The following is a 20,349-nucleotide window of genomic DNA, read 5'->3' as shown; positions in this document are numbered from 1 at the left end:
ATTGAGACTGATAATGACCAAGAATAAGGTATGATCATAGGGTCAATAGCAGAACGGGTAAAAAGCATCTGGAAGACTGGAGGAGAGAGATTCAGAGATGAGATGGCTACTGAAAGAATCATCCACAGAGATATTTAAATCACCAAGAATTGTGACAAGAGTAAGCTAAAGAAAGAGACAGTAAAATAGATCCTAAAATCTTTGAGATGAAGGAAGCTATATGGGAGTGTATACATGACTGCAACAGGAGTGTGTAATGGGTGGTACAATCTGATGCATGGGTCTCAAAGCTGGAGGTGTTTTTAGAGAGAAAAAAGGAACAATGATCTGAAAGCACTAATCGAACAAGCCTCCAAGGCCAGTGGCCCAACTGCTGGGGGAGGGAATATATTCACACTTGAGAGGACTGCAGGGGAAGCTGCATCCTCAGGGTGGTGATCAGGTTTCAGCTGGAGTAGGAAGGTGTAAGTAATGTTCAGAAAAGAATACCCTAATAATTTGATTCATTTATCCATGTTTACTAAAAGGCACTGAATTAGGCACTGGGAATAAAACAGTAATAAAGACATAATCTCAGCCCTCCCAAAACCGTGACTCAAGTAAGAAGTCTCATATAAAAGCGATTACTTTAAAGAATTGAACTAAATTTTTATAAAAAGCTAGCAGTTTTATTAAGAAATGAGGGTACATATATTTGAAGAATGATATAACAAAATATGTGATTATCTTAATATAGCTAATCATTGTGGTATTAATTATAAGCTAAAAACTAATTTGAATTAAGAATAAGTGGGGGGAAGTCATTTTTTAATGTAAAGAAAGAGGGAAAAATGGTAGACAGCCTTTTACAGATATATGCAGGTACCTGAGACAAAGCAGCATCTCGTTCTTCAATCACTGCGTTCATTTCTTCTGCAGTTATTCTCTTTTTACATTCCTTGGTCTTGTAGATTCTATCCACAATTATAGCTCCATTCTTCTGAATAGCTACCCCTGTGTCTGCATTGTTTATTCTGTTCAGTAATTCCTGTAATGTCTACCAACACCATTATACGTTAGTCAGACATGAAGTTTTAATATATTTTATTTAATATAGGGTTTTAATTAATAGGCACATGTGAATTGTAAATTGACTGAGTGAAGTTATTGAATTTTCATATTGCAGCAAAGATGTACATTATTAGTGTGTCAATTCTTCTTTTTCCCACATCTTAGTTCTTGAAACCCACTCAATTGAACTTAAGCCTCTAAGATATAAGACTGACATCAAGAAATCTCCTCGGAGAATGGCTTACCATGTCATTTTCTTCAGGGTTAATATTTTCTAGCCTAGAAAAAAGGGACACAGAAAGCCTGATCAGTAGCATTTCCTTAGTGCAGCAAAATGAGTTCGCTTTTTAAATCTTTAGAACCTCAAGTAATTTCATTCGACTAGTCTTTAGAGTCAACCATGACACTGAACATATTAAAGTGCCACCTGCTCGACTCCATCTTTCAATAATGCTCCATCTCCTCTGCACTGACTTCAGACTGTTAAGTTATTAATGTTTACCGCTATATATGACTACAAGGATCAATTGTTCATATGTGCTTAGATGAAGAAAGTTCCCCAGTGATAGAAGCACTCATTCTCATCATTATATTTATTTCTGGACTTTCAATTCTTACCAGAAACTGTATTTCCTCTCTTTTTTGGACATCATCACAAATAAAACAAGGCAAGTATTTTTACTACAAGTTTAACAATCTTCCCTCAAAAAGCAACAACAAATAATTACCACTAAATTTGACCTGACAATCTGCTGCTACCTATTTGGTAAAACAAATACACTGCATAGAAATGCTGACCAAAACTGCGCCACATTTTTAGATATCTAATATTATTTTCTGCATAACATAGATAGAATTATTCAAATTAAGGGCAGAAAAGGTAAACTGGTTCCCGTCATAAATGCATTTTTGTCTTACAAGAGTCACAGTGCTGGGGGAGGATGGGATGGGAGGTAGGAGGGAAGCTCAAGAGGGAGGGGACGTATGTATACCTATGTATACTATGTTGATGTGTGGCAGAAAGTAACACAGTATTGTAAAAGCAATTATCCTCCAATTAAAAATAAATTTAAAAAAATGAAAAAAGAAAACAGTCTTAGCGCTCACTGAGAAGTTTGCTGATGTTGGTAAACTGAAGAAATGCAGTAAAAGTAAAGAAAGAAGTTCTAAATCACATATTTAGAAAATTATCAGTAATATAACTTAGGCAATATTAAATTTGGTAGATTAAATGAAACTTTATCATGGATACCAGCGAGATTACCTAGATTTTAGAAATGATTTCAATTATTTAAAAACTGTACTAGGGAATTCCCTGGTGGTCTAGTGGTTAGGGCTTTGTGCTTCCACTGAAGGGGGAGTGGGTTCAATCCCTGGTTGGGGAACTAAGATCAGACATGATGTGCAATGCAACCAAAAACAAAAAGGTAAAATAAAAAGTGCACTAAAAATTTTAGATATCCAAATTTCTGTTTTGATTTTCCCCCCTCTATTTCTTTGCTCCTATGATTTAACATTTACTGCAAAAAAAAAAGATACTATGAAAAAATAAAAATTAATAAATTTATTACAAAATTGTTCCAAACTCCACAGTTGAAACTACTACATTCATAGAGAGGAAGTAAAGATGAACATATATAAAAAAACCTATTTCTACCCATATTTAAATAGTATTTAACAAGTAGGTGAAGCAATTTTGAATTATATATATTTAATGTATTATATCTCAAAGTGCTAATGTCCCCTTGGATTCACATTCCAATAAGGGTAAATATATACTCTTTTATCTTTTTCTCCCAAAATCAATCCAAAGTTTTCAAATATTCTGCTTCACAGAAGCTTAGTTTATAAGAACTATGAAGATAATCATTTCTTTTACTCAATTAAAAAATACAGTGGAAAAGTATAAGATAAAATTCTTACACTTGTTTAAGATCATGTAAAAACATTTGAAAAACATGAGCAGCTTTAACCATCAGTTACTGGTTGGCTAAATATGATTTTTAGAAAGCCATAGGTGGTGAGAAATATTTACCTTAATGTTGTTCTTTATAGATGAAATCAAACTAAAAGAGTTGATTAACGACAGTTTCCAAAGAAGCTTAAATTTTTATAAATTTAACAATTTATTAAACTTGATCATTTAAAATGAGAAAAGGCATGTGGAAATTAAGCGTTCAGATTTACAGATTACTGGAAACAAAAAGTTTTATTTCTCAGTATTACGCATCTCCCTTTTTTTTTGTTTCAAAGAAATACATATGGACGAAAAGAAAATGGCAGTAGAGACAGGTTAATGAATTCCTATGTTCCAAATAATCAACACAATAAAAAGTGCATGGAATTCCTGTATAATATCTGTACATTTTTTTCAAGCACTGCAAAGTGAACAATTATTACTTTAAGGAAAGTCAAATTAAGACTTTAAATGATTTAAATTAACAGTCTTCAACAGGAAAAGGTTAAGATAACTATTTAATCTAATATTAACTCCCTGCTAACAACTAAAATTTAAGAAAAAGTATTAAAATCAAATTTTCTTAGCAGACGTTATATACTAGATCCTCAGTATATGAATTCAGCATTCTGTTTATAAATAAATTGTGTGGTTGTCTTTAAAAGTACATGATATACAGTGATTTATCACTTTCTGATAAATGAATCTGAATCATGTTTTAGTGAGTGAGTATGTCAGGTCTGAAATGCAGGGCATAAGTGAGTGAGCCAAGTCAGCCACTTAGCATGTGAACCTCAATTTTGCTTTATTATGACCCTTTAAAATTGATATAAGTATAAAGATAAATGGTCACTAAGAGAAAAATAAAACGTGAGAAGAAAAACTTAAAAACTCTCGTACAAACCAACGAGGTATAACCTAATACCTGTCAGAATGGCTGTTATCAAAAGGACAAAACAGTATATTTGACACATTTTTATGAGGTGGATCATTCAATATCTACTTAAAGATTAAAAATCAACAAAAGTGGCTTCCAGAAGATTAAATATAGTTCTATGGTAAGTACATAATATACTGTATCACAAATGAAAACAAAAATTAGACAAACAACTTACCTTTAAAAAATTGAACCGATTTGAAATAGTTACATAAGACATTCAACTTTCTATGTAAAATGACTTTTTAGGCTTAAGGTTTACTAGCAGCGTGTACAACATAAAAGTTTTATTTACTTAATAAAGACAAAATAATAGTTGTCATATGAAATATAGCTGACAAATTATACACTATATTTTAATAGGAAGTTTACAATTAAACAAAAGAATCTTAACCTTTCATAAACTCTAAATAACAATCTAATTAGACAGTCATGATAATCAGTAAGAATATTGCTGAAGTAAATGTCCATGGGCTCAAGTTTCAATTGATTTCCTATACCATGCAAATTCTGACTGACAACCTTGCACTCTAAGTGAAAAGACTCATGCACGAAATGTCACATTTCTTGATTTATTCCTAAATCAGTCAATATAACATCTTTTCCTTCTGAACCTAGAGTCATTTACCTTGTTCAATGGGAAGAAGCAAAACTTTGACCCCAAATGATAAAACTAATTAATGATCACCTTATCAGAAAATCCTAAAGTATTTGCTTTTTTCTCTAAGTCTCATTTTTTACACAGTGCCACCTTTAATATGGTATAAAAAAATACACCAATAATAAAAGATTGAAAAAAGATATCATGATCTCAAAAGCTGGAATGTTCATATGCACGGATGTCTATACTGGCATGCTACAAAAGTCATTTTACCTTGAAGCTTTTTTATTTTTTCCTAGTTTTGAATAGAAGCAAAAGAGACAAAAAAGCATTAAAAATTCAGGGAGTAAGGGAAAGCAGAGAAGTGACAGAATAATAAGACAAGACAAACATTATACAGAAAGATGCAAAGTAGATCAGAAGTGAAAAAATGATAAGAGAAAAGAGAAGGAAGGAATTTCCAGATTACAGGAAGCAAGAAATGAGGAATTAAAAAAGAAATGTTGGAGAAGGAAATGGCAACCCACTCCAGTATTCTTGCCTAGGTAATTCCATGGACAGAGGAGCCTGCCATGCTACAGTTTATGGGGTCACAAAGAGTCAGACACAACTGAGCAACCAAGCACATATGCTATTATGAGACAAAGGAAAGAGAAAGTTCAATTTGAGAATAACTATCATATCCCATTGATATGGGATAAATGATATGGGATACTTTGCTACACAAAGTAGGGCACTATCTCTCAAACCAAGGAAAAAGGTCGTTGTTTAGAGAAATAAAAGATGCAAAACCCTTTTAAAAAAAGAGATGTAAAATAATTCATATATTTTCTTCTTACACACAATGCTTCTAAATATGCCTTTCAGTCAAGCAAAGCTCAGTTACAAATTGGTTCTATCTTAACAAAGATTTAGTCTAAAATGCACTATTGATGTTCAGAGTTCACAGACCTCAGCTAACTAGAAAGGAACCTCCACAGCACCATATAAAACTGTACTGACATGCTATTTGTTGCTGCTGCTGTTCTTGCTTCTTATGTGTTTGTCCTGATCCCCTTACCTGAAACCCTAGACTGTAATAAAGTAGGAGCTGTCTATAAACTTTTCCTAGGAACTAAAAATTCTTCATTATCACTTGAAATTATTTTAAATATTTATGTAATTATTTACTTGATGCTGATCTTAACTGAGACCATAATGCTGTGTTCCCAGCAACTAGCAGTCTACCTGACACTTAGCACATATTCAGTAAGTATTTATTGAATGGACTAAGTAGCTAAAAGAGAAGGCTTAGGATAGGACTGTTTTCCTTAACTCCCTTCCCCATTCTTCCCTCAATATGAACTCTACCTAGAACAAAATGAAAAAGGTTGTACCTCAAAGAAGCCTAATTTTCATGTATTGTAATAAAAACTATAACAAAACATATATACCAATGAAAGTAGACAATGGAGGCTAAAAAATTTAAAGAAGGTTCAATTTAGATTCATCTTTTAAAGAGACAGAATGAACTGACCATCTCCTAGTCCATAAAGCAAGTCATATTTCCAAGCGGAAAAAAGAGATAGAATGAACAAAACTACGAGACCAATCTAAGAGGAATTCTGAGGAAGAAATTTTGGTTTGGATATGTGGGAGAGTGGTTATGCCACTGATTGGTACAGTGAATTAGGGAGAATCAGGCTTTAAAAATAAATAATTCATTTTTGGATATGATAACTTTGAGCTGCCTGAATAGATCTGAGGTAGCTATAGCATGTGACTTACTATGACTCCTTAGGCAGGTAGTCAATCACTCTTAAGTTTGCTCACCGATAAAGCTTGATTATCACCTAACTCAAGGAGTTGTGACACTACATAAAAAATTGATTTGTAATCTTTTTCAGGCAAATTTCATTTCAAAAACCACTCAAATCTATTTATAAGCAAAATTCATGATTAAAATTGGTGATCTCCTGGAGGAGGAAACGGCAACCCACTCCAGTATTCTTGCCTGGAAAATTCCATGAACAGAGGAGTCTGGTGGGCTATAGTCCCTGGGGTCGCAGAGCTGGACATGATCGAGCACACACAGCAGAGCACATATGTGTATGCATAACATTCATTCTGCTGTACACCTGAAGCTAACACAACATTGTAAATCAACAATGCACAAATAAAAATGATATATAAAAACTGATGATCAATCTACATAAAAGATTTATGGTCATAAATTATATGTGAAGTGTAGTACTGTGAATGGTTGATAAGTTGAAGCTAATAATACTGACAAATCCCTAAAGAAGAGTTCTAAAGGTATTAATAGCTGCATTATTGAAATAAGAAAAAAGGTATCTATTTGAAGAGTATGTTTAAACACATTTGGCCCCAACAACTGTTTTTGTAGATAAAATCAAACTGATTCTGCAAGGTATATGGAAAGGCCAATGTACCAGAATAGTTAAAATAATTCTATAATAAAAGAGCAAAGTTTAGAAGGATGACATCTGATTTCAAGATTTAGCAATCAAGAGTGTGTGGTACTGGCAATGCCAGTGACAGACTCACCGATCAATGGAACAGAAAAGAAAGTCCTGAAATTAACCCACATGAATACAGTCAATTGATTTTTGGCAAAGGTGCAAAGGAAATTAGTGGAGAAATGATACCGTTTTCACAAATGGTGCTGGAATAAATAAATGTCCAGTTGTAAAAGTAAAACTGTATGCATCATGTACCATACCACCTTACAAAAAAATCAATTAAAAATGAATTATAGACCTACATGTAAAACATGAAATTTATAATTCTAGAAGAAAACACAGGAGAAAATTTGGTGTGACCTAACATGTGGCACTGAGTTTTAGATTCAATACCAAAAGTACAAAACATAAAAGAAAAACCAATAAGCTGGATTTTATCAAAATTTAAACTTATATTCTGCTAAACACATTGTTGAGAGACCAAAAATATGGACTGCAAGAAAATATTTGAAAACCACCTATCTGAAAAAGGACTCACATACGGAATGCATAAAGAACACTTAAAATTAACAGAAGAAAACAATACAACTTCAAAAACAGGTCAAATATCTAAACAGACACTTTACCAAAGAAGATACACAGCTGGAGAATGGCTGTTACTGGAGAATGGCTAAATGTCCAATGGAAACCTAACCAAACAAAAAGGATAATTACAAATGCTGGCAAGGATGGTAAGCAATGAGAATTCTGATTCATTGCTGGGTGGGCACATCCCTTTCATAAAGCATTTTATATGTTTTATAGTGCCAGAAAGTAAGAAAATGTTCAAAAACCAAAAGGATGAGAACAAGCCAAAGGCATACAGGAATCACCTGAAAGCGTTTCCAATGGTCAAAACTGGAACACTCCAAGAAACAAATTAACACAGAATTTAATTATAACTCAAAGTATTAAATGAATATCAATGAGTCCATACTGACATAACTAAACACATAAATTAGGGATAAAATCTCCTATATTGAAGAATCACAAATAATTTATATAGATATTGTCCACTAAGAAAGGTAGAACTCAATTAACCAGGACTTCCCTGGTGGTTCAGCGGTTAAGAATCTGCCTTTCAATGCAGGGCTGGATCCCTGGTCAAGGAACTAAGACCCCACATACTGCGGGGCAACTCAGCCCATGCACCACAACCAGAGACGCCTGCATGCCGCAACGAAGACCCAGCACAACCAAAAAAACACAACCTCCTAGCCCACACTCTCCAGCCCCACCATTGAGTATAGGCTGCACTTTTGTGATCTGCTTCAAAAGAGTAGAGTATAAAGGAGGAATGTGGGTAACTTTACAGTGAAGAAACACGGCAAGCACTACCTTGACTGGGAGACCAAAATTAACATCCCCAGCTGAAAGTTGACAGAATATAATCTTGAAATGATGTGATAAAAATGACATTTCACTTCTGTACTATTTGTCCCATAAAACCAATACGTCAGTCTAATCATGACAAAAACTGAAATTGAGGAACATTCTATAAACTGACCAGTACTCCAAAGAACTGTCACATCATCAAAAACAAGGAAAGTCTGAGAAAATGTCACAGACCAGAGTGGGCAATGGAGACACAGTAACTACATGCCTATGGAATCCTGGAAAGGATCATGGAAAATAAAAAGGACATTAGAGAAAAGTAGTGAAATCTGAATAAAGTATGAAGTGGAGTCAAGTCGCTCAGTCGTGTCCGACTCTTTGTGACCCCATGGACTGTAGCCTACCAAGCTTCTCTGTCTATGGGATTTTCCAGGCAAGGGTACTGGAGTGGGTTGCCATTTCCTTCTCCAGGGGCTCTTCCTGACCCAGGAATCGAACCTGCATTGCAGGCAAACGCTTTACCCTCTGAGCCACCAGGGAAGCCCGTATGGCCTAGAGTAAATAGTTGTATAACAATGTTGACTTCTCTCCTGTGACATATATATCATAGTAATACAAAATGGTAGCAATAAAAGAAACTGGGTGAGCATTATATAAACTCTGTATTATCCTCACAACTTTTCTGTAAATCTGAAAGTATTCTAAAATAAAAAGTTTATTCTAAAAAAAGTCCAAGTAAAGACAGTGGAGTGAAATCTGAACACAATCCATCTACCCCATCACATACCACTTGAACAGAAGATAAAAATTAATCAAACTGTAGAGGAAGCAGGACATCATGCAGTAATTTTTTAAAGTAAGGACAAGGTGGAGGGTGGAAAAACAATTTTGAACTGGTTCAACTAACTTATCTTTTTACACATGAAAATAGGTATTGAGAAAAGACAGTGACCTCACCAAATCTTAGGAATTTTTCACTAGTACCACACAGCTTATAAATAACCTTAAGAGACCAATGAGTTGAGTAGACAGCCTAAAGAAAAGTTAAGGAAATCTTTCTGTATTACTAAGAATCTTTACAGATGAAGCAAAAATCATCAGGGCTGGCCATTGTGTTTGCCTGTTTCTTTGTACTACACTGGTGTAACAAATAAAAGCCCCAAAGTACTACTCCATGGAATCAGGATATTCACAAGAAGGGACAGAGTGGCCCCTCAGTGCAGTGCAAGACACCAAACAAAACTCCACAAGCAGAGGACAGGATCTCAAGCAAAATGGGTACCCAACCCCAAAGAGGTCTCCCCAACCTCTGCTCCTACCCTACTGCTCTAGGGCAATGTAGAAAGGTGGCCCAGAAGCAATACCTAGCCAAGAGTCAGAGGAGAAGGCAAACAGGTGTCAAATAATGTGAAATATTTATCAAGGAAAATTCATTTGCACCATATCAGAACAGATAAAATTTCTTGACGATTCTAAGTATGAGCAAGATAAAAGAGAAATGACAAGTCAACTATGAATTCACCACACACATGACAAAGTATCATGCAGATGGAATAAAGATCACAATATAAAAGATAACACCGACCAAGTGAAAGAAGAAGTTGACCTATTAATGGCTGGCATTCTAGAAAAGCATAAGAACATGAAGTCAATAAAACAAATTTCAAAGAGAAGATGCCGAAACAAAAAAGCAGATGAAGAGGAAAACTGAAAACTAAAGGACAGACCTGAAACTGATATAATTTTAAAAAGAAAGAAAAGAAAGCCTGAGGAAACATTGACAATAAATAAACAGACATATATTTAATAAATGAAGTAGAAAGAACAGGCGATGGGACTGTAAAACTGGAAGTATTAACGTACAGGAAAGGCTTGAGACTGTCACAATGAATGCACAGAAAAAAACAGGAATTAAAATAATTATTGAATTGATAACAGATGAGGACCAAAGTGCCTATAATAATAACCAAAGTCTCTAAAATAGAAAACCACAAAACCAATACAATATTGTAAAGTAATTAGCCTCCAATTAAAATAAATAAATTTAACTTAAAAAATTTTTAAAAATAAAATAGAAAACCAAAAATAAAATAAAATTTAAAAATCTAAAATTTCCCTGAAATAAAGGAAGAATCAAATAGTCTTTAGAAAGACATGCTGTGATTCTAAAAATATTATTACATAATAATCAACACAAGCATCCTGATTAAGCTGTTCTACTTCAAGAATAAAGGAAAATCCTTCTGGTATCCAGGCAGGAAAAAATAAACTACCTTTAAGTGAGGGAAAAAGGAATCTGATGGACGCTAGACTTCTTTTCAGACAAACTTGATGTCAGAAAAGTCAGTAACATTTTTTACAATGTTTAGAATGAAAAATACGTGAGCCAAGAATTTTATTCATAACCACTTTGAATATAAGGATAATAAACAGCCAGTCTGGAGCATATTAAAGTTTAGAATAAAGTATTTATAAACCTTTCCTTAAAAGACTATTTGAAAATGAAATTTGGTCACCCAGGAATTTCCCACAATAAGGAACTCAGGTGTAAAAATGCCATGTATGATAAAAGTTTCAGCAATGATTCTTAATTCTTTAAACTATAAATTTAAGGTTAAACCCAGAGAAGTACTTTGGCTATTGTATCCAATGTAACTTTATAAAATTTTGGAAAGTAGAACTCATAAAGAAAAAGAAAAAAAGGAGTTCAAAATTATTATTTCATAGCTGAGTCACATAATATTGTTTAACTAAAAAACTAAAACTGTGTGGATCACAATAAACCATGGAAAACTCTGAAAGAGATGGGAATACCAGACCACTTGACCTGCCTCTTGAGAAACCTATATGCAGGTCAGGAAGCAACAGTTAGAACTGGACATGGAACAACAGACTGGTTCCAAATAGGAAAAGGAGTATGTCAAGGCTGTATATTGTCACCCTGCTTATTTAACTTCTATGCAGAGAAACGCTGGGCTGGAAGAAGCACAAGCTTGGAATCAAAATTGCCGGGAGAAATATCAATAACCTCAGATATGCAGATGACACCACCCATAGAGCAGAAAGTGAAGAGGAACTAAAAAGCCTCTTGATGAAAGTGAAAGTGGAGAGCGAAAAAGTTGGCTTAAAGCTCAACATTCAGAAAACAAAGATCATGGCATCTGGTCCCATCACTTCATGGCAAATAGATGGGGAAACAGTGGAAACAGTGTCAGATTTTGGTGTTTTTTTGGCTCCAAAATCACTGCAGATGATGACTGCAGCCATGAAATTAAAAGAAGTTTACTCCTTGGAAGAAAAGTTATGACCAACCTAGATAGCATATTCAAAAGCAGAGACATTACTTTGCTGACTAAGGTCCATCTAGTCAAGGCTATGGTTTTTCCTGTGGTCATGTATGGATGTGAGAGTTGGACTGTGAAGAAGGCTGAGCGCCGAAGAATAGATGCTTTTGAACTGTGGTGTTGGAGAAGACTCTTGAGAGTCCCTTGGACTGCAAGGAGATCCAACCAGTCCATTCTGAAGGAGATCAGCCCTGGGATTTCTTTGGAAGGAATGATGCTAAAGCTGAAACTCCAGTACTTTGGCCACCTCATGCGAAGAGTTAACTCATTGGAAAAGACTCTGATGCTGAGAGGGATTGGGGGCAGGAGGAGAAGGGGACGACCGAGGATAAGATGGCTGGATGGCATCACTGACTCGATGGACGTGAGTCTTAGTGAACTCCGGGAGTTGGTGATGGACAGGGAGGCCTGGCGTGCTGCGATTCATGGAGTCGCAAAGAGTTGGACATACTGAGCAACTGAACTGAACTGAACTGAAAAACACTACATAAAAAATATTGATGAGATTCTAACACCTTAATGTCTTGCAGTCTCTTTTCTTAAATTTAAAAGGATCCTTAGGGAATTAATGTATCTTACTGAGAGAAAATGGGGCTTCCGTGGTGTCTCAGATGGTAAAGAATCTGCCTGCAATGCAGGAGACCTGGGTTCAATCTCTGGGAGAAAACAGTGCCTCATGTTCAAAATTTTCTTCAGTTTCACAACTGCTTATTACTCTTAAATCCAAGTAATATTTATGCAGAACTGCTACAAGTACTTTTCAATACTTTTTAAATCCTTTAGTCCTCATAACAATCAATATAAAAATAGCCACTACTTCCACATTTTGTAGTTTCAGAAACTTGAATAGTTTGTCCATGGTTGTACAGCTAGGAAGCAAAGAGTCAACATTCAAAGACAGGTCACTGGGTGTGGAATCTATGCTCTTCACCTCGATAATATAATGCCTCTCATATAAAACAGAATGTAGAAAATGAACTAATTTTTATCAAATCAATTCTATTGGCTTCCCTGGTGGCTCAGTGGTAAAGAATCTGCCTGTGATGCAGGAGACACAGGAGACTTAGGTTCAATCCCTGGGTCAGGAAGATCCTCTGAAGAAGGAAATGGTAATCTACTCCAGTATTCTTGCCTGGAGAATTACACGGACAGCAAGCCAGACGGGCTACTGTCCAAAGGGCTGCAAAGAGTTGGATACAACTCTAGCAACTTAGCATGTTGCAAGCATCTATTCAATCATCAACCATCTATCCTTCCAGACAGTAGTTTATATATGCAAAGAAAAATGTTTGGAATAATGTTTCCCTATTGATAAAATGAAAGTTTTTTGGGAGTAGGCAGTGTAGAATTTAGCTAATATTTTTTCCTTTATTTTTATTTGTCAATGAACTTAATGTTTATAATGAGTCTATCTACTTTTTGAATGAGCCTTCAAAAAAACCCTTTAATATAAACAAAAACCAAATCATGCTATCTAGTCACAACCTGAGCACTGCAATATTAACTATTTAATGCTTGCTGTCAAATAAACCACCACTTTTTTTGTACCTTTTTGGCTTTTTTGTCCACACGATGTGGCTTGTGGGATCATAGATCCCCAACCAGGGATCAAACATGTGCCTCCTGCAGTGGAAGCATACAGTCCTAACCACCGGACTGCTAGGGAACTTCCCACCATGTTTTAATTAGTATTTGACTGTGATCCCTCAGAGAGTCTAGAACAACGCTGGGCAAAAGAAACATTCAATAAATATACAGAGGGATCAACATAAAATACTAGATTATTATAGTCTATAGATGCTCTAGGGCCTTTCTACCCAAAGTGGACTTCTTAGATTAGCATCATTTGCATGATCTGGGAGCTTGGCAAAAGGCAGAATCTCAGGCCCTGCTCCAGACCTACCTATCAAGAATCTGCATTTTAACAATATTCCCCCATGATTGGAGTGCACATTAACATTGAAGTACTTCTTTCCAGTGCATTGTTTCTTTAAAAAAGTGAAAGTTTAGTTGCTAGGTTGTGTCTGACTCTTTGTGACCCTATGGACTATGGCCTGATAGGCTCCTCTGTCGATGGGATTCTCCAGGCAAGAATACTGGAGTGGGTAGCCATTCCCTTCTCCAGGGGATCTTCCTGACCCAAGTTTATCTAAGTGTGGTCCAGTATTTATCTATATCAGAATCACCTGGATTGCCTGCTAAAAATGTAGATTCTCAGGCTCTACCCTATTTCAGGTGTCATTAAGTTTTAAGATTCACAACTAAAAGAAGTAAAAAGTACTGGAGACGATAAATGAGCACAGCAAGCAGAAAGCAGTAAAAGAAGCCAGAGAGCTGAAATAAATCAAGAAGGAGAGGAAGAAAAGAGGAGTCACAAAAGAAAGCAGAGTAAGGACATCAACAACAGCACTGTGAAGAAAGAAAGTCACTTTCCTGAATGTTTCCCTTCCTTCCTCCCTCTCTGCCTCTCTTCCTCCCTCTCTGCCTCTCTGTTTAGTGACTGAAAACTACTAGCATGACAAAAGTTCTAAAGAAAGACTGGGGATACGGAATTTACCACTGTAATTATAACATTTTTGAACGTGTAACCATCACATAATTCATGCACTTTATAAATGCTCCTGATGTCACATGTGGTTTTACAAGCATACGTACAATTTTAGAGACATTTCCATATGCTTGGCTCGTGCAATTGCTTCATCTCTCTCCTCATTGGCTAACTGCAGTCGAGACATAATAGCTTCATCACGTTCTTTCTGTGCAAGATACACCTCTTCAACCAGAGCTACCAAAATACATAATTCAAAATTAATTAGAGAATACAGAAGAAAATGCATGCTTTTAGCAAAAATAAAAGAATTCATTTATTCAACTGAATTGGCATCAATTAACCACTTGAGAAGGCAATGGCAACCCACTCCAGTACTCTTGCCTGGAAAATCCCATGGACAGAGGAGCCTGGTAGGCTGCAGTCCCTGGGGTCGCAAAGAGTCGACATGACTGAGCGACTTCACTTTCACTTTTCTCTTTCATGCACTGGAGAAGGAAATAGCAACCCACTCCAGCATTCTTGCCTGGAGAATCCCAGGGACGGGGGAGCCTGGTGGGCTGCCGTCTATGGGGTCGCACAGAGTCGGACACAACTGAAGCGACTTAGCAGCATCAGCAGCAACCACTTAAACATTCTTTTAAAGCTACTGCAAAAGTGAGATACCACTTCATACACATAAAATAAAAAATTAAAACATTAAATAATAAAAAATATTGAGCTTGTGAAATAACAGAAACACTCAAATATATTGCAGATAGGCATATATATTTCTACAACCATCTGAAGAGCAATTTGGCAATGCTTAAGCTGTGCCTCATTTATAACCTGGCTAATCTCCTCATGGGGTCGCAAAGAGTCGGACACGACTGAGCGACTGAACTGAACTGAACTGAACTGAATCTCCTCTTTGGTATGAAGCACATGAGAAATTCTTGCACATCAGTACCAGGAAAGAAGTATAAAAATGTTTAGGAAGCATGTATAAAAATGTTTATCTCAACATTATATAATAACAAAAACTCACAAATAACCTAATGTAGAATAATTGGAGCAGCAATAAATTTCTATACATTAAAAGTGGAATACAAGGCAGCATTTAAAATGAATTAACTATAGACAAATGGACAAATCTCAAAAATGAAAATCTGAAAAATACAGAAATTGCAAAATAAAGCAAATCTAACTATTGTGGATAGACAGAATTAGTAAAAATATTAAAATGAACATGAAAATGGTAAACACCAACTTCAGGACAGTAGTTACCTCAGTAAGATGATGAAAGAAGAGGAAAGAGGCGAGGACATGGGTGCACACTAGTTTAGCATGGCACATCTCCAGAGGCACCATTTATATTGATTACAATGCAAATGACTTCATTTAAATTTCTGCAGCACTACTGAAGGAGCTTATACGTTATCTGAAATTGTCATTTCTCAAACTGAATTTCTACTTGAAATCTTATATAACTTAAAATATCACCGCAATTTTAGAAAGGGGCTCAAATACTTACATCACTGAACACATTTATTTTTATTGTCAAACCACAAAATAAACTCAGGAAAGACATTTGAAACATTCCTTTAGGTCACAGAATACTGAGTTTTGTACCAAGATTCGTCATAGACTAATATACTTTCATCAAGATAGTTACTTTTATATTACTTAAAATATAAGCAGTAAAAAAGAAACCCTGAGAAAAAAATCAACTATATCTTTTCCATAATAGAGTGTAAAATGGATCATGCAATGGTAAAACAAAAGGCACAATCATTTCTAAGAAGCTGAGCCTGAGGCAAGATAAATATTCAATAAATTAATTAATTCATCAAATATTTATATAGTTCCTGTGGCAGTCATCAATCCAGTTTTAAGGAATAAGAATATAGTGGTCCTAGAAGTCCGTATCACCCGGCAGTATACATTCCATTACAGGAAAACAGACAATAGTGAGAAAAACAGACCAAAAATTAGATAGGGAGGTATGGAGACATATTGCTTTAAAGGAAAATACATAGAAAATAGAGTGATTTGGTACACGTGGATTAGAGCAGACTATTTTAGAAAGAGTAGTCAGAAAAGATCTTTTTAAGTAAGTGACATTTCAGTACATCCAAATAAAGGAAGAAAACCATATTTATATTTGAAAGTAGAAGAAGTTGAAGAAAAACTGCGACTAAGGCCCTAGAATATTGCTAAAACAACATTAATATGACTGGAGCACAGCGAGAGAGGGTGAGGGTTCTTGGGGATCACACTCTAAGTCATAGCAGGGAATTCAGATCTGTTACAAAGCATCGGACATGACTTAGAGACTAAACAACAAAACATGACGGTAGCAATGGAGGTTTATGAGCAAGCAAATGACAGACTCACATATATGTTTAAAAAGGAACTCTGGCTTCTGCGGGAGAAATTGTTCATAGGTGGGGCAAACATGGAAGCAGATTCCAGTAGAGAGACATAGGAGTGATCTATGCAAGAATTCACATCAATAACCCACAAGAATAACCCTTTCCCTGAAACTTAAAGCTACCCAGAAATAAATATGCAACCCTAGATAAATGACTTCTAGAAAAATAGGCACAAATTGATCAGATCTGTGTTTTAGAGGAAACACCCAGAGATTAGCATTCAGAGTGTCTGAAACAGCGATCAGAGAAAAGCTGTTAGACTGTACATGCCCCTTAATCCAACACTAGATTTTATGAGTCCAGGTGAGAAATAATGAAATCCTGAATTAAAGCAAGGGCAACATTAAAGAGAAAGAAAACTGATTCAATTCATAACAGAAAGTTAAGCACATATCAAATTTTCAAGGAGAGAAAAATAGGACAGGTGACTTCACTAAGGTACCCCTCCATCTATCAAAAGATAATCTTCATAAAACTCTGAGGAATACAAGTTACTCTTCTCCTTCCTGCTGCCACATCGATTCCAAGGGGGAAAGGGGAGTCTTAGTCCAACATTTAAGGAAAACTGGAGTCTAGTTCTAGCCTACCTTCCTGCATCCTCTATCATTATATTCCTTCTACGTCAGTAGTTCACAAAATATAGGACGTGAAATACATTTTATATAGTTATGTGTCATTTTAATGTATAAAAAAATAACTAGCACATTAAACCTATACCTTATCCTTTATATGTGAAATCTAAAAAGAAATGATGCAATTTAATTCAATTAAGAACTTCCAATCTTCAAAGATGCTGATAAGGGGGAAAAAAGAGAGAAGCCACAGACTGGAAGAAAATATCTGCAAAGTATGTATCTGATAAAAGACTTGCATCTAGAATGTAATTTTAAAAACTGTCAAAGTTCAATAACAAGGAAAAGAAACAATTAAAATTGGGGAAAAAAAACTTGAAGACTTTTTATCAGATATACTGATGGTAACAGGCACAAGAAAAGGTGTTCAACATGTTCAGTCATTAGAGAAATGTAAATTAAAACTATGAGATAGCCATCATAGACACTTGACCCTTGAACAACATGAAAGTTAGAGGTATCCTCCCCCTAACTACTTTGGACAAAAATCTGTGTATAACTTTACAGCTGGTCCTCTGTATCCATGCAGAACCACAGATCATGCAGTACTGCAGTGTGCATTTATTGGAAAAAAATTACACGTATAGGTGGCCTGTGGAGTCTAAATCGGTTTTGTTCAAGGGTCAACTTACAAACTTATTACGATGACTTATAGGAAAGACTGATAAAAGATGTTGGCAAGGATGTAAAAAACAAAAAAGCACCTGGACCACTTATACACTTCTGGTAGAATGTAAGATAGTATAACCACATTTTGTAGTTTCTTAAAAAAGTAAACATATACCCACCATAAAGATTCAGCTACTCCATTCAAAAGTATTTATCCAAAAAAATTAAAGATTATGTGCATGTGAAGACTTAAACACAAATATTCACAGCATTTTTATTTATAATAGTAAAAACTCAGAAACACCCCAGACTTCTAGTAACAGATGAATGGATAAGCAAACTACATAACAAATTGTGCTAGAACAATTGGATATCCACATGCATAAAATCAAATGCTTTTAAACAACAGTTTAGATAAAGTTAAGAAATTCTTGCTATAAACATAGCTTTTGGAAGATCTACTACTTCCGAGTACAATCTTCATATATTTTTTGTCTATATCATTACTGTTAAGTGCTTGCTTGTGGCCACACTATTCTGTGTGTATGCATCAATTCATCACGCTTTTTTGAAAGAAACTTTTGCCTATAATGTAGTACACAACAGTGAGTTTTATTTTCCCGTTAGTTGTATACAATCTCCGGTTAGTTGTATACAACCCTAGAAAAGGATTAGAGAAAACTTTGAGATATTATGAAGAATATGGGCTTTGATTCAGATCCAAGGTGTTATCACCATAAAGTTAGGCAATTTGGTTTTTTTTATATTTCTTAAATTATTTTAGTCACAGTTCAGGTGTATAAAATGAATACCATCATTTATGGTTATTAGGGAAAATTAAATGAGATGACATATAAAAGCTCTTGGTCATATAAAGCAGATTCTCAACAAACATTATTTCCATGCCACCATTACCATCATCACCTTCAACCCACAGTCTCACAATTTAGCTTCATTTCTAGACATATTAAAAATGTGATTTTGATTAATTTGGATCATTGCTATCTATAATCATTTCAACATTTCTTACTTTTTAGGCTTTTTCATTAATATGGAAAAAGTACAAATGGGAATTGAGTAAGATTTTATTCAGAACACATTCTATATTATACAGTATACTATAAAGACACATTTGTACAAAATATGGTACTCAAGATATTTTTAAATTTTTATATTATAAAATACTTCTAATTTGTGGGTAAGATAAGATGAATAAAATGATGCTAAACAGTGACCTAGGTACCAATTAACATGTATGTTTTATTGCCCTGTAATATTCTGGCACATCAAAAGGTCAAAACACAATTTGTGTGTGTGTGAAGTCACTTCAGTTGTGTCCAACTTTTTGCCACGCTATGGACTGTAGCCCTCCAGGCTCCTCAGTCCATGGGATTCTCCAGCAAGAATATTGGAGCAGGCTGCCATGCCCTCCTTCAGGGCATCTTCCTGATGCAAGGATTGAACCTCTTATGGTTCCTGCAGTGGCAAGCGGGTTCTTTACTACTTAGCTCCACCTGGAAAGTCCCAAAGCACTATTTACTAAATTTTTAATGCCACAGGCTTCTATCACTTCTGTATAGTGTGATGAGATCTTTATAAAGTGACATTTAGTGTAAGCTGTGTTCTACTTTATATACAATTTAACACTTGATTGAAAAGGTAAGGCTGTGACTATTAAGGGCTTTTAATGTCTAGTTTGGAGAAGGAAATGGCAACCCACTCCAGTAGGCTTGCCTGAGAAATGCCATGGACAGAGGAGCCTGACGGACTACAGTCCAAGGGGTCATAAGAGTCAGACATGTGACTAAATGACAATATGAAAACCCCAGAGTTCCCAAATATTAACTTTTATATTCAGCATCTGCAGACTTACTTAACATACTTGGTTGCCTTATGAACATCAGAATTCTTTCATGCCCACCTGTCTTTAGTTTACTTCCTGATATTTATGGCTTGCCTCAGCAATTGCCAACTTACTGTGACATTATAACATTATTTCAGTGGCTTAATTCTATTTTACGTAAATAGCACACTTACTTAATTTATTATTGGGCTTCCCTTGTGGCTCAGCTGGTAGAGAATCTGCCTGCAATGCAGGAGACCTGGGTTCGATCCCTGGGTTGGGAAGATCCCCTAGAGAAGGGAAACGCTACCCACTCCAGTATTCTGGCCTGGAGAATTCCATGGACTGTATAGTCTATGAGGTCGCAAAGAGTCGGACACAACTGAGTGACTTTCACTATCTCTATGCTTAAGGATAAATGCTTTACATGAAGAGTTTATTTGGTCCTATATGATAAAGAGAAAATGTTTTTTTTCCTCTATAATGCTGTATCAGTTCTAAATATATGAATAATGTGTGCATTTAAAGGAATATTCTAAGGTTAAAATTTAAAATACCATAAAACACACACACACAAT

The 20,349-nt window shown here is 35.3% G+C and overlaps 1 protein-coding gene across 1 annotated transcript in view; it reads right to left on the bottom strand.

Annotated features, from left to right (window-relative positions):
- MIPOL1 (mirror-image polydactyly 1) overlaps positions 1–20,349 on the bottom strand; it is a 295,160-nt gene that overhangs the window by 188,668 nt on the left and 86,143 nt on the right. The window contains exons 6-8 of the mRNA XM_068991389.1: positions 14,381–14,510; positions 1,296–1,329; positions 866–1,036 (exon numbers count right to left, since the gene is read on the bottom strand). Of these exons, the coding sequence (XP_068847490.1) occupies positions 866–1,036; positions 1,296–1,329; positions 14,381–14,510 (335 nt within the window). The remainder of the gene's footprint in view (positions 1–865; positions 1,037–1,295; positions 1,330–14,380; positions 14,511–20,349) is intronic.

The sequence above is a fragment of the Capricornis sumatraensis genome, chromosome 19, assembly GCF_032405125.1.
Source record: "Capricornis sumatraensis isolate serow.1 chromosome 19, serow.2, whole genome shotgun sequence".
NCBI classification, from domain to species: domain Eukaryota; kingdom Metazoa; phylum Chordata; class Mammalia; order Artiodactyla; family Bovidae; genus Capricornis; species Capricornis sumatraensis.
Note: the sequence above shows the minus strand (reverse complement) of the source record. Positions and strands in the feature narration are given on the sequence as shown.